Consider the following 21,760-nt stretch of genomic DNA (forward strand, 5'->3'; position numbering starts at 1 on the left):
GGTGTTATGGAGGCCCAGGAAGCTTCGATAGCGGCCTTTAGTTCATCCACAGTGTTGGGTCTTGCGTCTCTCAACTTTCTCTTCACAATATCCCACAGATTGTCTATGGGGTTCAGGTCAGGAGAGTTGGAAGGCCAATTGAGAAAAAAAAAACTGCNACAGTGTTGGGTCTTGCGTCTCTCAACTTTCTCTTCACAATATCCCACAGATTGTCTATGGGGTTCAGGTCAGGAGAGTTGGAAGGCCAATTGAGCACAGTGATACCATTATCAGTAAACCATTTAGCAGTGGTTTTGGCTCTGTGAGCAGGGGCCAGGTCGTGCTGAAAAAAAATTTCTTCATCTCCATGAAGCTTTTCAGCAGACGGAAGCATGAAGTGCTCCAAAATCTCCTGCTAGCTAGCTGCATTGACCCTGCCCTTGATAAAACACAGTGGACCAAGACCAACACCAGCACCTGACATGGCACCACAGACCATCACTGACTGTGGGTACTTGACACTGGACTTCTGGCATTTCCTTCTCCCCAGTCTTCCTCTAGACTCTGGCACCTTGATTTCCAAATGACATGCAAAACTGAGCAACAGTCCAGTGCTGCTTCTCTGTAGCCCACGTCAGGCGCCTCTGCAGCTGTTTCTGGTTCAAAAGCTGCTTGACCTGGGGAATACAGCACCTGTAGCCCATTTCCTGCTCACACCTGTGCACGGTGGCTCTGGATGTTTCTACTCCAGACTCAGTCCACTGCTTCCGCAGGTTCCCCAAGATCTGGAATCGGCCCTTCTCCACAATCTTCCTCAGGGTCCGGTCACCTCTTCTCGTTGTGCAGCGTTTTCTACCACACTTTTTCCTTCCCACAGACTTCCCACTGAGCTGCCTTGATAAAGCACTCCGGGAACAGCCTATTCATTCAGAAATAACTTTGTGTGTCATACCCTCTTGCTTGAGGGTGTCTATGATGGCCTTCTGGACAGCAGTCAGGTCGGCAGTATTACCCATGAGTGGGGTTTTGAGTGATGAACTAGGCTGGGATTTTAAAGGCCTCAGGAATCTTTTGCAGGTGTTAAGAGTTAATTTGTCGGTTCAGATGATTAGGTGCATAGCTCATTTAGAAACCTTTTTCATGATATGCTAATTTTGTGAGATAGGAATTTTGGGTTTTCATGAGCGGTTTGCCAGAATCATCTGTATTAAGACAATAAAAGACCTGAAATATTTCACTTAGTGTGCGATGAATCTAAAATATATGAATGTTCAAGTTGTATCATTACATTATGGAAAATAATGAACTTTATCACAATATGCTAATATTTTGAGAAGGACCTGTATGTTGGATAATGTCTCCCACCCCATGCATGAAGCTGTTGCAGAACTGAAGAGCTCCCTCAGTGACAGACTGCTGCACCTTAAATGCACCAGGGAGCGTTATCACAGATCCTTCCTCCCAGCAGCTGCAAGACTCTATAGCCATCACTGTTCCAACAACCACAGTAAGTTGTTACATTAATGCTGATTTTGCAGTTTCTCTCTTAGTCAGTTAAATAACATGCTGCTGTCATTTTGCACATCTATGACTTTGCTGCAATTTTCAAATATCCATTAGTGTAAAAATGTTAAAAGACTAAGTACAGCATTTTATTTATCTTTTAACTCTTCACCATTATGTCATTCTTATACATTTTTCTGAAGCCCGCATTTGTGTGACCATTTTTTCTATAATCGTTTTGCTGCTGCAAACACTAGAATTCCCCCATTGTGGGACAATTAAGGAATTTTCTATTTTGTTCTATGAACTTGGAATTAAAGGATTACACCTATGGTACTTCTGAGGTGAAGTCCATGTTGCTCTAATAGCATCCTTTAGAGTTTGTAATCTCATTTTCCCCCCCGAGAAAGTATCCTATACATTTCTCTATGGAATTTGTATTAAATCAAATTTTAAAGGTAAATTACAGACACAATGGCCACTGAACAACTATTACTACATTTGGTTGTATGGGCAGATACCAAACAAATGTGGTATCTACAAATGTGGTTGCAAATTGGCAACTTTCGTAATGCTTTTAAGAGGGACATTTCCTGGAGAATGGCTGCTCTGACTTTGGACATGAACAGTAGACCTACACCAGTGAATGACATGGCCATCTAGACCCTGCTTTCTCGATTTTTAAATGAGGCCCCTACTCCATCTCATGCTCACAACCTCTTATCGGGGGTTTGCTTCAAAATCCTCTAAAGCAGCGATATCAGACTAATTTTATATTAGGGCACTTCAGGATCACGAAGTGTTTGAAAGGACCAGTTGCTCTATAATTGATAACCATTATTTAATTTACAGAGGAGACTGTTCTGGTATTACAAACTTATCCCCATTTATTTTGTAGTTGTAGCCTCTACTGTATGACTTGTGTTTTTTTCCCCCTGTATTTTGGGCTGAATAGATTGCTGTGAGAAGTTGGATCCAGTCCACAGGTCTCTGGTTTGACACATGGTCTAAAGGATGCAAATATTCCCGTTTCATAAATTTCCCTCCATAAACTTTCCATCTATATAGCATTTTGTAAATGGCAGATTCAAGTAGGAATTATCTTTGCCTTTTATTTGTGAAGGGTTTTATTCACCAGTTACTGGACCTCTGTAAAGTCAGCCATCTATGCCATAATTGCAAAAGGCAACCCATAACTTCTCTGTATTAAGAATTGTTTTGAACCTTGAGTTTGTATCAGCTGTAAGCAATGATATATAACACTAACAGAAAATCCAGTGTATATGTAAATTCAGTTTTTAATGGAATTTTTGAAAACAAAATATTTCATAATATTAAGGTTTAGTTAGATGCACCTGTAAATGTAGTTAGGAATAAATCACTTAATAGCAGTCAAATGAATTTTATTATAATGTACACCAAACTTCCCTTTGTACATAGAGCTATGGAGAACCATACCTCTAAGGATAAAAAAATACATCAATAAATAATGCAACGATATGAGCAAAAAAAGAAATCAAAATAGAAAGTCATCAATTAATACAGTACAGTACAGTTTACATTTATACTTTTACTTTTAACTAATTAAATTTCTGCTTCAGGAACTCCATTTATTCATTCTTCTATTTAAATTATTATTTATTTCGTTTGTCATTGTTTTTTGGTCTAATTTTTGAGTTATCCATTTACTTGATTTAAATTAGGCAGATTTGATCCTCAATCAAAATGGGCGGCTACAGTTTAAAGTAATACATCCTGTATAATAATCAGAGAAAGACATTTAAAAGCTTTTTGTTGCTGTTAGTAATATGAAAAAAACAAGGCACACCCATCAAAATGTACATGCATGCACAACAAAAGTATAATGTATAGACCATGGACGACTTGTCTGGTCTTCGCAAGAAATACTCAGTCAATCTTAAAGTTATTTTTCCCTAATCTCAAAATATTTAATTTCAATCTACAGGTAAACCATAAAAATGAATAAAAAAAGTACATTGATTCCCATTAAGAGTCTTAATCACAGTGTCATAATATGCTCAAGACAAAGTCACAAAGCATCTAGTAAAGAGTGACTAGATATTTTATCTAATGAACAATATAAGATGTAATGTATTCCAGAATACTGTGCATTACTGAAGGTGACAATTTGTTTTTTCAGTTTAAAATTTCTCACACAGAACTGGTCCAAAAACCTAAAGCCTTACACAAAGTGTTCTGTACAACCATAGAATTTACTCAAATTACCATATATATCAGATCAGGAGTATTTCTGTGGAGCTCTCATAAGAACCCTATTAGGTCAGCATGATTTTCTTTTTTATACAAACAAGTTCTAAGCAGCAATGACCAATAGTGTTTGTAAAACAAAGTGCACTTTCTTTCAGGCATGTTATACTTGGGGATATCAAGATAATTAGAGTTTGTGCTCCATAGTCAGCTTTAATCTTCAACCTCATCAATATAAGGAATGTCCAGGTCATCAAAGCTCCCATTCAAGGTCTTGCTGGTGGTCTGCTGTGTGTCGTCTGAAGAGGAAATCTCCTGTCTGGGCAGTGGGCGTGTAGAATGGGTAACATCTGTGTTTTGTCCAGAAGTTATCTGCCTTTGTTCCATTTGTGCTTCAGCAATGCGTCTCCTGAATCTCTGTGCCAGGTCAGCAGGTTTAGCGGGGCATTCAGGTTTCAGTGTTTTCGACGACTTGGTCAGCTTTCCTGGTAACAAACATGGCACTTTAATGAAAATAACGTTTTAAGTTTTTTTGTAAACCAAAGCTTCTTTTTTCTGGTTTTGACCATAGTTTATTAATAGAGACAGGAAGAAATATATTTTGTTGCAAACAATTCATTCAGTATTTGTTTAGCATCAATATCCCATCAACCACTATCCATTCTCACTTCCTGTATTATTTCATGAAAATACTACATATATTTCACTTTTCAGCACTGAGCTGAAAGCAATGAGCAGACATCAAACTTCTGTAAAAGTTTTTTTCAGCAGGTAGAACTCATCACCATCTTTTAAAAACACAGCGATAACTCCTTTGGAAAATAGGGAGTAAAGAAGTAAATTCTTGCATCACAGTGATTTTTCCACATACACAAGTATAATGGGAGGCAGATCTTAAGCTTTCAGGCTCATTTCCTGTAGAGCCAACTTCAGTTTTAATCCACGAGACAAACACCTTTCTCACTTTTAACACGACTTTTTAGGCTTAAAAGATTCCTTTTTCATAAAACAGCTTTGGTTAAAAACGTTGGCTCTATTTAAGAACTCCTCTGGAATATTTAGATATGATTTCACAAAGAATTCTTTATAAAATGAGGAACATTATGACCAACCATGAGCATCATCCTCAGAAGACTGTTAAACGGCAGTGTCATCAGTCAAAGGTTCCTTTAAATCCGATGGAAAACAGACTGCTACTGAAGATCCTTCTTACCTACAGCTATCAACATATACAACAATGCCAAGAATATCCTCTATAGATCTGCTACTATAGGCTTAGGCTGCAGGAGAACATAAATGTGAATTTTCCTCACTCTTCTATATTATTTTATTATTAAATTTGACACTTCTTTACCTCAACTTTAAACTTTACATTCTCTTTGTTTCTTTCTTAGTAGAAGCTACATCTGACCTAGCATGCTGTTTAGCTGTGACACTTGTGTTAAAATATTTATCGATATTTTATCTTCCGAGATACATCAATACGCTTTCCTCTGGCCAACACTGTATCCATTCATGCAAAAAGTATATTTTTCCAACCTTCATCTAGTTTGTTTTTTAATTTTTAATTTAGATTTTTTATTTTTTGACCCGTTGATCAGTGCTAGGAGCCACTGAAGGGGAATTTTGTCACTTTAGCAGGTCTCTGTACAAACCTAGAGGAAGGTTGAGGTACCTTACCTATTTACTGACCTTCCGAGTCAATGCCCCCGAGCTGGTCGAGGCTGTCTGAGCTCACTGATGATGCAGAGTCTAGGATTTCACTGTCAGAGAGCTCCTGCTCCAGTTCATTTAACCCGCTTGCTAAGGCTGCCCTGCACAGGAAAAAAAAAATGCAAATACATTTTTTAGGAAAACTTTTTATTTTAGTAAATGAAAGAAAAACTGAACTGTTTCTGCTTACTTGAACTGCTTGATTGATTTGATTCTTTCAATGATGTTGTCATCCGACTCCTCAGACTGAACTGGGTGTGGAGCATCCAGCTGTGATTGCTGTTCACAGACCTAGATAAAGATGAAAATAATATTTCTGACAGTGAGTGGCAGTTTTCATATACCGTAATTTTCGGACTATTAGCCACACCTGAATATAAGCAGCAGAAGCTAAATTGCATAATTTGTACATATACAAGCCGCACCGGATTATAAGCTGCAGGTTTTTTATGTTTAATGTCCGTCTTTCTCGCTGTCGTTCTGTCTCGTACCACTCGCGGTAGAAGTCTGCTTCCGGAGGACCTCCGCATTCCCACGCGAGCGGCTACCGTACTTATGTGTTGAAGCAAATGTGACGTCAACATGGTGGATTATAAAATCCATAGATTTAGGTATTACCCTAGTGGCCGTTAGCTGTAAAAGTCCATAGATAAGCCGTACTGTTATATAAGCCGCAAGGTCGGAAAATGGGGAAAAACTTGCAGCTTATAGTCCGAAAATTACAGTAGTAATCTGAGAGAGGCAAGTCAATGGGAGTTACAATTGCTTTCTTGCTGTTTTTTCGGAGGGCTGGAACATGCAGCTGAATTAAACAGAAGATGTAGTTTATGGAATGTGGAAATGGACAGCTCAACACTGTTAAAACTTCTCTGAATAGGGACTTGAAAAAAAGGGAACAGATGAAGCTTCAGATGTGTAATCTCAAGTTTAAATAAATGCAAATATGATCAAATAAAAGCCTGTATACTTTTATGAAATACTTCTGTAATAATTACCATTTTAACAATTCAATTACAAGATAAACAGCGACAATATGAAAAAACAACAACTTCAAATTTCAACCATATGCAGCCATCTGGTTAAGCTTTTTGTGTTCTTACCGTATTTTGTCTCCTAAGTCTCAGAATATTCACAGCCTCTGCTTCTGCATTCTCCAGCTCATGGATTTCTTGCATCTTCTCGTTGTAGCGTCTCAACTGCTCATTGATAAGGATCTCCACACAGCTAAGGCAGACATTGTAAGAAATGCCTTTTCAGAATTACTTGTATAAAACCAATAAGTAAACTTCAACACAATCCAAGATTATGGTATTGAATGATAACTCACAGGGTAGTTTTGGGCACATCCTTCATACTGAGAAACGGGTCGATAAAATCAGGTGAACGCAGGATGCAGGGGGCAAACACGATAGCCAGAGAGCTTGGCGTCATCTTATTATGCTTCTCTTCCTTTGCAACCCTAAAAAGCAGACATTAGTGAAAATCTAAAGAAATCAATTGCCCATAAAAGAGAAATAAGTAACTTCTTACTTCACAAGGTGAAAAATTAACCGCTCCAATGTGTTGTAATTAGCTGGAGGAAGCTCATCCACTTTTTGGTATACAGCCTTTATTCTGTCTGGTTTCTCTGGAAGCTCTGCATGTTGAGGAAATGGAAAGGTGAACTTTTCAGGTGAAGGAAAATATTGTAAAACAATTCACATTTTGCTAAATGCATTCACATAGTGTGAAAATATTTACAAGCAGCATTTAATATCTAAATTCTTTCTCACCGACAGCATGCAGAAAGTCACTGTAGAGAGAAAATGTCATGAGGGGATCAGGAAGCTCTCTCAGCCACCGTTTGACGAGGCCAGTGATGGTGTGGATGGGGTAGTTATCTAAATTGGCAACTTCAGGATCTGATGGAACAAGAACAGAGAAAAAAAACAAAGCCTTTTAATTTTAATCATGTATATTTTTTGTCTAAAATAAAAGATTTATTTATATTTGTAAAAATGGGTATTTCTAACTTTATGTATTTATTTTATTTACATTTATTTTTCCTATATTTTAGTTGCTCTTCAAAAAATAACTACAGAACAAGATACAAATATGGGATATTACGTCTTTCCTTGTAGATAAACATATGCCTAAATGTTTCTGTTTTTTTGATGCTCAAAGTTACTCTGAGTTGTTTGTTCCTTAAAATGAAAAGAAAGGAGAGAATAATCACCAACATCACTGATACTTTACTATGGAAGAAAAACAGTCTCATTGGAATCTGCATTTTTTTTTTAAACACCGAATTTTAAACACTGAATTTTAACACCGAATTTTAAACACTGAACTTTTTTAGACATTGAATTCCTTACACTCAATTTTTATCTGGTAAAAATTCACCAGAAAAAAATTCAGCTGCAAAAAAATAAAAAATAAAAAAATCAGCAGCAAAAAATTCAGCCACAAATGTGTTGACCTTTTGGTGAACTCAAGCCAAAGCAATCTACACTCGATAGAGTCGAGCAGCTTCTACCCAATGAAATTAGTTAATTTGGTCACGTGACACAATGGCTGGGCTGATTGAGGAGTTATTTAAGTTAAACAGAATTACAAAACTTCAGTTAGCTATTAACAGACAGCTAAAAATTCAGTGTTAAAAAAAAGGCAGATTTCAATGAGACTGATTTTCTTCCATATTTTACACCACAGCCTGAATACAATTTGAGAAAATTATCAAAAACAAACAAAAAAAGAAGTTATAATTAATACCTAATTTGCTTCCCCCGACTGCACTTCATTATATATATATATATATATATATATATATATATATATATATAAAAAAGCAAAGACAAGCATTTTAAGACTTGTATGCAATGAATTTCTTACCAGTCTCCAGAATCTGGTAAAGTTCCCTTGCTCGACAGGCTGCCCCTGATTTTCGGTAAATACCCTCAGTGTACAGGCCGTTTAGCTCGACATGCATCAACAACAACTCCATCACTTTGGGCACGGGGTGGACTTTACTGGTCAGGACACACACCTGGACCCCAAAGTGTAGTGAGCCTGGTACACTGTCATCCTGACACAAATGAAGATCAAGAGGAGTTAAATCAACATGAACGTTAAAAAACAATATATATATATATATATATATATATATATATATATATATATATATATATATATAAAAAACAGCTGATTGTTTTCGTAAAAAAGTAAAGTTCAGCTCTTACTTGTCTGGCACACCGTGTTGAGCAGTCTGTAATGACTTTTTTGAGGCATTTCTTGTGACAAATTAACTTGCAAGCTGAAATAGAAACAGACCTTTATTTTTTTATGTAAACATATGCAGCCTGCAGATGAATCGGGGATTTTCCCATCCTTAGATGCCTGCCATCTGGATTTATTTGTTAATAAAGAGCTTAGCTCTCCCACCTGATCAAAGCAAACATTTCCAGTAAGAGTAGGATTGCACAAAAGGACGTTTCCCCTAGAATCACTTCCTCACAGATGGTTAGTATTTAGATACTATACGATACCAACGGTTGCTACAGAGTCTTGGTAACCCAAGACACACACTCTGCTGTGGCCTGAGGAAGTGAGCACTGGGGCTGCACAATATATCACGAGTATATCATGATCACAGTAACAAGTTCGTGCAATAGTTATATTTTAGAGGTCTATTTGGAGTGCAATAATTGTTGGCTAATGTATTTGTTGTCATCCCAAGATATTCAAATATGATGCATCCCTAGTGAAAATGGAAGGGGTTTCAGGTCCTTTACCATACCCCTCATATGATGGCTAAATGTGTCCTACTTTAATTGCCTGCGGTCTTTCCCAATCTGAAAAGTGGCAGGGAGACTCAGAACTCTCTGAAGTTATTATGACTATTATGATGAAGTTATTTATTGCTAACTTAGGGTTTGCATCTATTCAAGTCAACTTGGAAAAGCTAAAGCACAAGAAAAAAAATCCATGAATGGACCAGAAATTCTTATAAATATTTCAAAAATTGTTTTCCCCCATCCAACAAAAATGTAACCAAATGTTTAATTTTTCAAAATGTTACAGAGACATGTTTTTGGAACGAAAATGAAATTACTTTAAAACTTCATTCACATTTTACTAGCTCTATCAACTGTTTAGCGAACCAAATGTAGTAGATTGCAACAATTTACCCTTGTTTGCAAAGCTGTCTAATACAGGGATATTGTGTTTACTCAATTCAATTTAGTTCCTTTATATAGTGCTAATTCACAACACATAATCACAAGGCACTTTTCAATTCAACCAGATCATACAGTCAAATTGATTTCCTATCTAAGGAAAACCAGTTGATTGCATCGACTCATTGACCCGAAGGCAATCCCTCACACTAAGCATGCTTGTAGCGACAGTGGAGAGGAAAAACTCCCTTTTAACAGGAAGAAACCTCCAGCAGAACCAAGCTCCTTGTGAGCGGCCTTATGCTGAGGCCGACTGGGGTTCAAGGAGACAGAAGCAGAGATACAAAGGCTAACTGAAGTTATTAACTCACCGCTGCACATGTACGCTTTCTCCATTACCCAGATGTAGGAGCCACACAAGTCACATGATTGCATGATGTTCTTTTGGTATGTACTGAACAGATGATCCAGAGGATTATCAAGCTAGAGGCACAAGAAATACAGCAACAACCTTAGATTATCCAGTGTGTTCATATAGAAGAAACTCACTGAAGGTGTTAAACTTACACATTTCTCATTTCTCCATCTCCTCTTTGTTGTTGTCGTCTTAGAAGACTAAAAGAAGCAGAGGCCAATTATCTTATTGAACCAACAGTAGCACGTTTACACTCTCCGTGGTTAAAATAATGATGATTGAAAATATAAAACCTACCTTGGCTGGTTCTGACTCGGCTCGTTTTATTTCAGCCCTGATGAACCCGTCCAGCACAGATTGGAACAAGTTGACCACCAGTGAGACCTCCGACTCGTTAGTTAGTTTTGCTAATGCGGTCACTGTGTTACGGTAGCCATTCATTAAGCTTTTGTAACAAACTTGGGGCTTCTGTTGGTTGAAACAATTATTATAGATTGTTATCATTGAAAGGATAAAAGATGAAAAGGAAACTTGAATTTGTTTTGTCTCAGTTAAAGTGTTAAAGGTGACATACTTTTAAGGAGTACATGTCTTTGATATTTTCCCTGAACTCCATGGTGGCAGACAGGAACATGTTTTCCGTAGGGGACAAATCTTTTATTCTTGTTCGTAGCTCATTTACCTGACAACAACAGTGAGAAAGTTATGAATAAGTATAAACCTGGATACATGAATAATAAGTCAGAGCTTTGTTAAACCCTTTGAATGATACTGTAGATGAACTAGACACACTGAGTTTTAAACAGGCCATCTCAAATGTTAATCCCACCTGATTCCCAAGGAACTCGTCCAGGTTTCTTAGCTCATTAGGATCAGTAATCTCTCTGTCAAGTGAGGCATCAGCCTGCAGTGCTCGTGTGGCCCTGCTGATTCGAACAGTAGTGTTTCTTGGAACCTTCGAATTGTTGGAATTAGTTTGGTAAGATTGTGGAGACAACCTTGGCAACGTTGCTGTAGAAGACAAATAGGATCTTTATTTATGTGACAAAGGAGAATTGTCTTTAAACATGAAAGATGACACAAAATAATTTTTTTTTAACAAAATAGGTGTCTGTGTCTTAAACATCACTTTCTGTTTACATGTAGATGAAGGTAACAGAAAATCTATGGAAATAAATGAAGGTAAAGGTCAGCAGAAATGTTCAAAAAATACATGAACAATAGATGTAACCAGTCTTTAGTTGTCTTGACATAAATGGCTTGTTTTCAGTGTTTTTATAACATTTTTGTAAATGTGCTCGAAATAACACCTCCCTTAGCCAATCTACTTTATTGAAAAACTATTTATATTGAAGTAATCTGTAGATTTGTTTTCTCTAAATGCTTGGATTAGATCAACTTTTATTTACATCCAATGTGAATTTCAAGTCAATATTGGAAATATATTTAACATCAAAAGAGATTAGCGTGTTCAATACTTGTTTTCATGTCTGTGGAGAATGTAGACATTGCATTCAAGTTAAAAACTGTACATTTTCAACCAACCACAACTAAATACTTGCATTAGTCATTTTTTTATTAAACAGTTACAGAATTGTAATTTCACACTTTTGATTTACCATTTTTATCTGAAAGAGATTCACAGGATCCAGAAGATTTCTGTGCCCGTTTCTTCAAAAATCTACCAAGAAACCACATCCTAAAAAAGAAGACAGACTGGATGAGTTCTGCAAGTGAGAAAATGTAAAACCTAAGACATTATTATCTCAAAATATCATAAGAGTTTGCAAATAAAAATCAGAACCTCTCTGGAGTTGTAAGCGCCTGGTTTGAGCTCTGATTATCTGTGCCTCCTGTGGCTGGAAGGCTGTACCTTGAACAGTCCAGTTCTGATTGCATCTATAATGGCAAGAGAACACAAATGTTCTACAAGTTACAATACCAAACCAATAATAATCTTAATCTAAATACACAAAACACATGAACTCATTTCTTTTTCATTTGATAGTTCCCATTCTCCAACTATACACTCACTGCTCCAGCTGTTTTCCCTCCTCCACCACAGAACCACAGCCCAGACCATTAAAATGAAATAGAACCACAGTAGTTACAGTCCTTCACCATCTCCATTCATCATATGTACCATGCAAAGATAAAGTGCCAACCCACCAGCTCAATCTACCTACAATCGATATGAAGGTGTTATTTGTGCTGACAAAAGTTAGTAAGATTTTATTTAAAAATGTACTGAATTAAATCTTGTTTTTTACTTTTATAGGAATACGTCACTAACTGCATACAAACCAATCATCGGTTTCCAGCTAGGACAAAATTCAGCAGTTGTATATTCAGCCAATCTATGCTGTATTTTACAGTATGGCTGCTTAGATCAAAGTAAATTTTACTCATAGCACAAAAAATCAATATCAATTCTGCTATCTGTTTCTGGATTGACTATAAATACATCAGGGAATTTCACAATTGATTTATGTGGAAGGAGGTTATAAAACAAGAGAGACATTTATTCTAAGTTTTATTTTGAAAAAGGACAAAACCTGCAACAATGTTTGAGAATTCCAATAAATTCCAACATGGTTTGTTGCAATAGAACTCATATTTTTATTAAATAAAAATACACTAATAAGTTACTGGCATTTGTAATTTTTTGTTAACCTAATTTTTGCCTGCAGACTGATGCTCAAGTTTGGCAGAAAGACAAGAGATTAAGAAATGAGCACTGGAAATGGACTTTGACATTTCCATAGTTTTGGAAAGCAACAGCTTTTGTTACTTTAGGCCTTGGCTGCAGAATGAAAGATAGAGCTCCAAGAATAATGCAAGTTATTCTGCCGGTCCATATGGGTCATTTACATGCAGGGCCAGTGTGGAGAGGAGAGTTATGGTAGGAAAACTGTCCCCTAGGTCAGTACCTTGACCTGGGAATTGAGGGCCCGGAAATCCATGCTACTGGCTGAGTTCTTCAGGCCAGGCAGAAGAGGGCTGATGGGAGGCAGGGGAAATTGCCAGTATTCACTCTCCTTGGAGCCCCCAAAGTTATACACCAAACCGCTGCGAGCATAGGCTAAACGCCGCTTGTGTTTTTTCGGCTTGCGTAGTCGAACCCTTTCCTGACGGGGCCAAAGAAAGGAACAATGCTCAAACTTAAACTATTTGATTATGTCTCCAATGAAGAGTTTGCCTGGATAATAAATCTTTAGAGTCCTGAACATAAAGATGGATTTTACAAACTAACAAATATGTTGTTAATGACGCATTAAAAAAGGGAAAAACTGGAAGGTTTCATTGTTGCACAGTTTTGACCCATGCCTATGGATTATAAAATAATCTGAAGACCATCACCTGTCTGGTATTGGAAGAGCTTTCACATCCAGAGGAGCCTGACAGTTCATCAGCAGACATTGACTTTCCTTTGCGACTTTTCCAGAAATAAAAATAAAAAATAAAAACAAATTAAAACAATTAAAAGTTTACAGAATTTTTCAGACGATTTAGCCTTAAACATGACAAAAAGTAAATACATGTGACAAAGGGTGATATAACTGGTCTTGATCCCAAGATAAATGTATTACTCAGATCTAGAATGCTTTAAAAGCAATTCATGCCACAAACATTTAAAAAAACATTGTTGCTTTAAAAACATCTACTTTATTTCTCTAATGTTTAAACATGAACAAGGACATATCGGAAACAGCAGCTCTTAAGTAGCAGAATTATTAAGTAGAGAAAGTTTTTTTTTTTTATGGCAAACACTTAAGAACTTACTAGAATTCATTTCTCTTTCGGGCGATTTCAGGACTTGATAGGTCAGTGAGCTCATCTTCACTGTATCTTTCCCTCCTGCTTTCAGAAGGGTTAATGCAGGGACTGCTGCCAGCAGTGGAGTCCAGTGGGACGGAGAAGGGTCGGTTCAGCAGATGAGGAGACCCTCTGCCTTCTTCTTTCTGCCTGCTCTGGTCCTGCTGTGAGGTCTGGCTGTTGACTGGATCCGACTCTTGATTCATGCCAACGTTGATGTCTGGACTTTGCTGCCACCTCAAACGCCTTTTCTCCAAGCTGTTTGCAAGACACATGATATCAGACCCACTCAACAAAAGAAGAGCTAAAACTTTTCATCAGCTTCTTTCAATGTGTCTGTTAATTTAAAAACAACAGCAGTGATTAGTTTAACGTAGCTGAAATCGAGGCACTGCAACCCAACCGATTGACATGAATAGCACGTTATTTTTCAAACAATCATTTGGAAGATGCATCTTTAAAAAATTTTATAATATGCAGTATAGTAATGCACAGCAGCAGCACCATAAATCTAAACGATAAATCTGTTCTTCTTACCAAATAGTCAAATAATTTTTTCATTCTTCATTATTTTGATTATTATGGCTTACAGCTAATGAAAACAAAACAGTTTAACTTCTTTGAAAAATAAGAATACTACATAGGCATTGTTATGGATTACACAACCAACAGGAAGACTGCTGACTCAAGAGTTGTCCAACAATCTGGAAACTTTCACAAGGCAGTAGGGGTGTAAATCACACTCATCATGACGATTCGATTCAGTATCGATTTCCTGACCCAACGATTTGATTATTTTCGATACTCAGAATACGTCATCTTCTTTTTCCTCCGCCATGTCTGTCTTGCCTACTGTTACGCGACTGTGTGTGTGCATGCGGAAAGAGGGTAGTGGCTAAAGGAAGCGAGGTAAGAGGGCAAAATAGGTTTAGTGCCACCGCAGCACGGGAGTCAGAATTACGTCCATGAACAAGTGGATAAAAATAGACCGGAGAAAAAGAAAATACAAAAAGATACAAAAAGATTATTATTTACACCCCTACAAGGCAGAGGGTAAGCTATAAAATGTCATAACTAATGGAAAAATTAATGGAATAAAAAGGCTGGTTGATAAAGGTTCACCACAAGGATAACTCCAGCTTTAAAAAAAATTGTACAGCAAACACCATTAAGAATTTGAGGGGTGATTCACAAGGTTGGGAATGCAACTGGGGTCAGTGCTTTGGGAGCCACCAACCGACTCAACAACTATTGATATCAGGGAGTCTCCCAGAACTTCGGGGAGACGTAGGATGTCCGTATGAGAAACATCTGCCCAAATAATGTGGACGAGCTGTTAGACAATATCAAAGCAATCTGGGATTAGCAGTCATGATTCCATCAATGATTTATTCCTGTTTTTGAGTTTCGCTTTAGAAGGGACGGATGAAAGCAGAAAAACTCAACTCATCTTGCTAATTTCTGTAAAAAAAGGTATTGAGGTGATTTTTGACTTAAAAAAAGAAAATGCACATAAGAAAGGATGGATACACATTTGTTAATTAAGTTAATGTTTTAAGTAAAACCAGACTCTAAGGAATAGTACCTGACTCTACGTTGCGAACTGGAACCTTCCTTATTCTCCATCTCCTCCTCTATGGACTCTTTCAGGGAAGTACGCCACGCCATCTGCATTACAGTCGCTGCTCGGTTCTGTTTCTCAAAAAACTCCCGCCAGCTCCTCTAAAAAAATACAAAAATGTAGGGCATCCCATTAAGACCTGAATTAGGTTTGTCCACAATTATATGTACTGTTCCTTTCAAAGTTACTCACTCCCATTAAACTTTTTCCTTTTGCTACATTAGAACCAAAAACTATAGTAGATTGTTGGTATTTTATGTAACAGCCAAATGCAGAGCCTGCATATCTATGAAAGGCCAGGGAATGGATGGATTCTTTACAAAGTTTATATAAACATTGGTTAATATGCATAGGTAGCATGCATTTAAACCCCTTGAAGTTTTATTTTGAAAAGTCACCTTTTAGTCAAATTAAAGCAGTAAGTAGGGGTATGTCTCTACCAGCTTTGCACATTGTTCTTTGTGAAATACTTTAAGCTCACTCAGTATGTGTGTAGAAATTGTTAAATACAAACCTGTCAAGTCTTGCAGTAGGTTTCAAATTGTATCTTGAAATCTGATTAGCCCACATGCTTTGATCTCAATTACAGGTGCCAAAGTCCAGTCATTGAAAGCTACTACCCTGCGACTTTTAGAGGCATCCCTGCCCCACAGTATAATACTACGATAATGCTTCAAAGGGGACATTTCTATATTCATTTATGCAGTCTGTTTTGGGTTTTGAATCCATACGGATAAAGTTCACTTCTGATCTCATCTAACTTCAGTAGTTTGGTGCGTCTCCTTTATGACTTGTGGCAAACTATAGTGGGGATTAGTGGAGTCCAGGATTCACAGCTATCCTGAGCTGTACAGTGGATCCTGTGGCTCCTCCAGGGGTGTTGTGGGCTTCTTCGCTGGTTTCCTTATTGCTGTGCTTGGCTGGTCTCTTAGTGATGTTGTTTTTTAGCCTACATCTCAAAATGGGTTGCTCTGTCATTATAATAGTATTTTGTCCCTGGTCTGGATAACGGATCCTCTAATGCCTTCTCAGAGCAGCAGGATTTATACTTACCGGTACGTTTATTTACACACTGGTGAACTCCATTACTAATCAGGTGGGTAATTGTTGCATCTGATTTATTTAGGAGCATTTGTGCATTGAACTGTAAGTAGCTCAATTAGTTTTGCTTCAGTAAGGAAATAGCTGTACCTGGATGATCATTGTGGCGTCCCTCTTTTGCAGGAAATGCATTCTGATGAGGCAGGTACGGAACCACCGCTGCAGTGTGACGATGCGCTGCATCACCTCTTTGTTCAAAGTGACCTGGAGTAACTGACGCTCTTTTTCTTTGAGATAAACCTAAGCAGAATGAACAAGGGTTTTAGTCATCTGACGCTGGATCAAAGAAGATTATGTCTTTCAGCATCTGAAGATACATTTTCTGCGATTAAACTTAAAAAATATATAATTTATTAAATAAATTTGGATCAAAGTAGAGCATGTGCAAGGGTTTAGACAGATAGAAAAAAAGAAACCACTACTAGATACCTTGTTTTTTCCTATTTGGTAGGAGGCTTTTTCCAGTCCCATCTTCTCAAACAGTACAGTTATGACTTCTGGGGCTGCAGTGGCTCCCTTTGGAAGCAAAATCCTGAACTTCTTAACAAATTCCTGTTAATAGGGATGGGAAAAAAACAAAAGAAAAACAAAATGATTTCTCAGCATCTACACCTTTTGGTTGAATTTCACGTTTCTGTGTTGTGTAGTTGAATAAGTACACAATTACTGGTACCTCTGGTTAATGTCTTAAATTTTAAAACTGCGAATTTTAATTTTAGCCTGTTTTATAACCCATTTTTGCTGTTAGAAAAGATATAAATTTTCTATAATATCGAACATTTTTGGATCCTCCAGTGAGAGAGATTTTGGACATTTCCTCTTGGCATAGTCTCTCTCTAGACCATCCAGGTCAAAGTCCTCTATCATGTGATTTTTCTTTTCAGCTCACCATGCTGGTTTTCTGTAGGCCTCAAATGTAGTGGTTTTAAACAAAACCTTTGCTCCGCTTGTAGATATGGACAAATTAGGGTGGATGGAAGTTAGGTTCTTATACTCTTCTTTTTTTTTTTTTTTAAATCTATGATCTTTGATCTACTGTAGTACAGGCCAATAACTTACTTGAATAGCATTGCTATTTATATCCTTCTCATTTTGAAGAACGAGAAACTAGTCTATGAAAAGTGGCATCTATTTCATATCAGCTTTATTACTTGAGAAAACTGCAAGTATGGGATTAATGATTAAAAGTTCTTAGACTTTCTTAAATAGAAGAAGAAATCAATGCATAGATGGGCCAAGACTTCGTTGTGCTGAGTGAAACAAAATTGATGTAATCATTTCTGGGACAAAGGAAGAGTATTCAAAAGTTAGAACACAACTTAAGTCAATAAAGCCATAAAAATATGAATTTTGAACATTGATGGAGGAAGATGGAGTTTTTTTTCCTGTTCTGCTGCAGACATCATGCTACATCACCCAGTCTCCAAGATGTTCCCTCAGAGACACTCACAGGGACATGTGCTACCATCCCTACTGTAATTGGTGTAAAGGCTTTTGGACTTCTACACTCTTTCCCTGTGGATCAATGAAAGGGGGCCACATCGGGGAGAACAGATAGCTAAATAGACTTAATTCCTCAAACCTTATTTAAGCAGTCCTAAAGAAACATTCACAAGTGTATTTCTGCAAAACCAACTGCCTGCACGTTCATTAAATGATAGATTTATTTAATTTTACCAGAGGCCAATAAATGTGAAGGGTATATAAAGGAAAAACCTACCTCAAATGTGTATTTAGCCGTGTAGCTTGACTTCTGCATGTGAATCATCTGTAGTATTCCTGTATACCTGATTTGATTTAGCACCACTTCATCATCAAAGTGAAGAGATTTCTATAAAAGAGCAAGAAAATATGTCCAAAGTCACCCTCTGTCTACTACAACATGATAATCAAGAGCACAGATGGTGTTACCTTCTCAGTGTTGGAGCGAAAACAGAAAATGAAGAAAGGCTCTGCTTTCTCAATAGTCTCAATCAGTTTGTCGAGTGAGCTCTGTAGGATGCATAAATGCAATGAGCAAACATGGTTCTATAGGTTAAAACTTTAAAAATGATCCATATCACAGCAAAACTGCTTTTAGACACCGATGGATCAATGCGTCTTTGGTTATGATGAACTTTTATAGTATTATTTTTTACAAAGCTGTATGGAAGACAAACCTGAAACTGTGCACTAACTGTGGGGGGGTCTGCTGGCCTGTTGGGGGGGACGATGAGTTTTCTGGTTTTGTTGTGCTTTGTAAGGCCAACGATGTGATGAAGGGAACGCAAATTCATGAGAGTCTGTTTGAGGAGACATAAAATAGAATAATGAGGACCCACACTTTAAAACAGGAAGACCTCTGGAGGTCAACTCACAGTACCTTGCAGGAGACTTCACACCTGGTTCAACTGGACTTAGTCAAGTTAAACAAGAAAGTCTAATTACATCAGGGTTTTTTATTGCGATTTAATTTGACAGACCAACATCAATTAGCAAAACTGAAGAATGGAAAGATAACAGAAGTTTTCTATATTTTTTCAATAAATAAAAAAAAAAAGTTAATGTTTGCATTTATATTTAGCTGGCTTAATTTAGTATTTTGCAAAACCAGCTTCCAGTGGAGTTTATGGGTCTAGAAACTGAAACCCTTGCCCAAAGTAACTTAAGTTAATTGACACTGAATGGAGTGTAAAAAGAGGCATACAATTGTGTTATTTCACCAGCACCTTGTTTAACCATAAGATTTGTATTTTAGGGTGATGTCACATGTTAGTTTTGCACAAGACACAATTTTGCATGTAGGCAAAAAAGTTGCACTTGGGTCGTATCTGACAAGAGCAGCTTTTTTTTTTACATGCTTAACATGTCTGTCAAACTGGACTTCTGTTTTCAACAAACTCTTTTTTTGTCAGTCTTTCATAAAAGCCAGATTTATAGCAGATGCCACTAGCAAAAATCCTGTCAAGAAAGCCTCATTTCGGAGTAGTGAATATCTACAGCTACTGAGTAAAGTGGACAAAATATAAATGCATAAACACAAATCAGTCTTTTAAGTTTAAAAAACAAACAAACAAACAATAAAAAAAACTCCTCCTATTATACCCTACTTTGTGTTGTGTCAACTTAAAGACCCAATGCAATACAACAAAAGTAATGGATGTAACATTTGAATATGTGTCTAACTGGTATAAAGTATTTTTCAAAGCCCTGAAGTGTACATAAATACCTTTTTCTAATGAAACCACATTTTAGGAAACTCGTTACCTTCGGAATGAGCTGCTTCTGTCGACTACCTCTATTATTCCTGCAGAGACAGTGAGAAATGTTAAACTTGAAACAGTTGCAATAAAAAAAGAAAAAGCAAACATTGGAATTTTGTATTATTATTATTTTTTTTACTTTCTCTTTTCATAATTGACAAATATGTCCTCAAACAAATCAAGTGATTGTTCATCAGATCGATCAAAGGAGAAATCCAGAGTCTGAAGGCCACTAGAAAACACAATCAAAAGCTTTCATTAATTACTTTATATTGTTTTTATACAACAGTATCTTACATTTCACTTAAAAACAGTAATAATTACCCAGACAGTCTTTCAAGATAACTGCTGCGCCTTTTGATGCTAGTGAGCGACCTGCGTTGGCCCTGTCTCGCAGCAGCTAGCATAAAAAAATCAACAAGAAACTTCATTAATTTGAACATTGTGAAGATGTTGCAGATCAGAGGCTACAAGTAAATAAATGCTGCTTACTTTGTTCTGCCCGCTGTCTTAAGAGTTTTTTGAACACTGAGATGATGCGGATGGTTGCTCGGAGGATGCCCCATCTGAACAAAGCTCCAGGGCTGGATGCGACCAAATGATGCAGTAATGAGTGCTTGCTGCTCCGCAGGAGAGATGCGAATTCAGGACGCATGTGCTCGGTGTTTTTTTGTTGGAAATCCTAAAAACCCAAACAATCACATCAGAATTTGCAGTAAAAATCAGAAGTATTCATACATACATAACTTTTTTTCTTCATCACATGACAATAAATCAGACAGAACTTCTACTGTTTAAAGCAAGACTACAACTTATAGCCACTAGGGGAAGCAAGACTGAAAACTTCTTGGTTTAGTCCTGTTTAAAACAACTTGCAACCCTGTACTGCTCCAAAATTATACATTCTACCTTCTTGTTTTGGGTTCCCCCACCCAGACTTGATGTCTTTCACTACCATGTAGTGTCATCGTCGACTTGTAGACTTGCTCTGCGTCATTTGAGTGTCCTTAAGGATATAAACGGTACTACTAAAGGGAAAAGGCATTTCAGAAACCCATCAGCTAGGACGGGATAGTCAATTTTTAAATAGTTGGCAACAAAATGAAATTAAAATCTAAATTCTAATGGTTTATGTTAATATATTACAGTGTATTGCAAGGCATATTCAATAACCTTGTTAAAAAAATTAATGTTTCATGATAAAAAACATTTTTTGTATATTTTTCGTTCTAAAACTTCTCTCTCTTTTTTTTGGAGGTCCCCATGGTGTCCCCTAGAGGGGTCGAACCACCACTTTGGAAAGCTGCTCTAAATCACATGAATGATTTCAGTGATGGATCCAAATCTCTAAAGTTACATAGGATTCTTTTAGAGAAGGGCTGCCTGCACTGACCATAAATCAAATGTAAAATTACACCAATACTTGGATCAAAGTTTAGAGAGTATTCCTTTAAGGTAGAATCAGACTAATTATATTTCCTAGTAAGTTGATTGTTTATTAATAAAGCACTTGTCACAGAGTGGAGGCCGCTGACAGCCTTGGCTGGGCCTGGGACAGAATTGATGAGTTGTGGCCCATCAATCCACACCATGTATGTATTAATATACAAACTGTGAAGAAACTTTGTCAGCAGCATGATCCCTTGGAAGGAATGGCTGCTGGGGGTACTTCTCAATACCGCAGTGGATAATCGAAATATAGTAATAATAGGAAAAGATTTTATGAAACTTAAGAATAAAGCTCAAATTTCCTTGCATACATCTTTGAAAAATAATACTTGTGGCAAAAGATGTAGGGTTCTGATTCAGGCCCACCCTCCTGCCGTGGGCCCGGTACAACTGACCTGGTTGATGTTTGAATGAGATCAGGTTTTTCTGAAGGATCGTCAAAAACAGCAATCAATTTAGATAGACTATTAGGGTCATCATGCATTTGGAAGATGCATTATTTATATATATATATATATATATATATATATATATATAT

The 21,760-nt window shown here is 37.1% G+C and overlaps 1 protein-coding gene across 3 annotated transcripts in view; it reads right to left on the reverse strand.

Moving 5' to 3' along the window:
- Window positions 1-2,852: 2,852 nt before the first annotated feature.
- Window positions 2,853-21,760, reverse strand: part of LOC107094231 (unconventional myosin-IXb-like) — a 51,798-nt gene continuing 32,890 nt past the window's right edge. Inside the window, exons 13-41 of one of the 3 annotated variants that reach the window (XM_015389741.1) lie at window positions 20,266-20,455; window positions 20,098-20,173; window positions 19,913-20,005; window positions 19,778-19,817; window positions 18,691-18,813; window positions 18,443-18,523; window positions 18,252-18,362; window positions 16,961-17,083; window positions 16,622-16,771; window positions 15,395-15,531; window positions 13,777-14,067; window positions 13,354-13,429; window positions 12,924-13,121; window positions 11,798-11,892; window positions 11,613-11,692; window positions 10,823-11,004; window positions 10,568-10,675; window positions 10,291-10,461; window positions 10,146-10,193; window positions 9,950-10,061; window positions 8,643-8,716; window positions 8,296-8,488; window positions 7,197-7,325; window positions 6,955-7,060; window positions 6,752-6,883; window positions 6,525-6,648; window positions 5,615-5,715; window positions 5,404-5,525; window positions 2,853-4,196 (exon numbers count right to left, since the gene is read on the reverse strand). In XM_015389741.1, coding sequence (XP_015245227.1) covers window positions 3,925-4,196; window positions 5,404-5,525; window positions 5,615-5,715; window positions 6,525-6,648; window positions 6,752-6,883; window positions 6,955-7,060; window positions 7,197-7,325; window positions 8,296-8,488; window positions 8,643-8,716; window positions 9,950-10,061; window positions 10,146-10,193; window positions 10,291-10,461; window positions 10,568-10,675; window positions 10,823-11,004; window positions 11,613-11,692; window positions 11,798-11,892; window positions 12,924-13,121; window positions 13,354-13,429; window positions 13,777-14,067; window positions 15,395-15,531; window positions 16,622-16,771; window positions 16,961-17,083; window positions 18,252-18,362; window positions 18,443-18,523; window positions 18,691-18,813; window positions 19,778-19,817; window positions 19,913-20,005; window positions 20,098-20,173; window positions 20,266-20,455 — 3,738 coding nt within the window. In that variant the 3' untranslated portion in view covers window positions 2,853-3,924. Of the gene's footprint in view, window positions 4,197-5,391; window positions 5,526-5,614; window positions 5,716-6,524; window positions 6,649-6,751; window positions 6,884-6,954; window positions 7,061-7,196; window positions 7,326-8,295; window positions 8,489-8,642; window positions 8,717-9,949; window positions 10,062-10,145; window positions 10,194-10,290; window positions 10,462-10,567; window positions 10,676-10,822; window positions 11,005-11,612; window positions 11,693-11,797; window positions 11,893-12,923; window positions 13,122-13,353; window positions 13,430-13,776; window positions 14,068-15,394; window positions 15,532-16,621; window positions 16,772-16,960; window positions 17,084-18,251; window positions 18,363-18,442; window positions 18,524-18,690; window positions 18,814-19,777; window positions 19,818-19,912; window positions 20,006-20,097; window positions 20,174-20,265; window positions 20,456-21,760 lie in introns of all 3 variants that reach the window. The other 2 variants (XM_015389743.1, XM_015389742.1) reach the window with 2 other exon arrangements.

The sequence above is a fragment of the Cyprinodon variegatus genome, unplaced genomic scaffold, assembly GCF_000732505.1.
Source record: "Cyprinodon variegatus isolate N-32 unplaced genomic scaffold, C_variegatus-1.0 Scaffold471, whole genome shotgun sequence".
Classification (NCBI taxonomy): domain Eukaryota; kingdom Metazoa; phylum Chordata; class Actinopteri; order Cyprinodontiformes; family Cyprinodontidae; genus Cyprinodon; species Cyprinodon variegatus.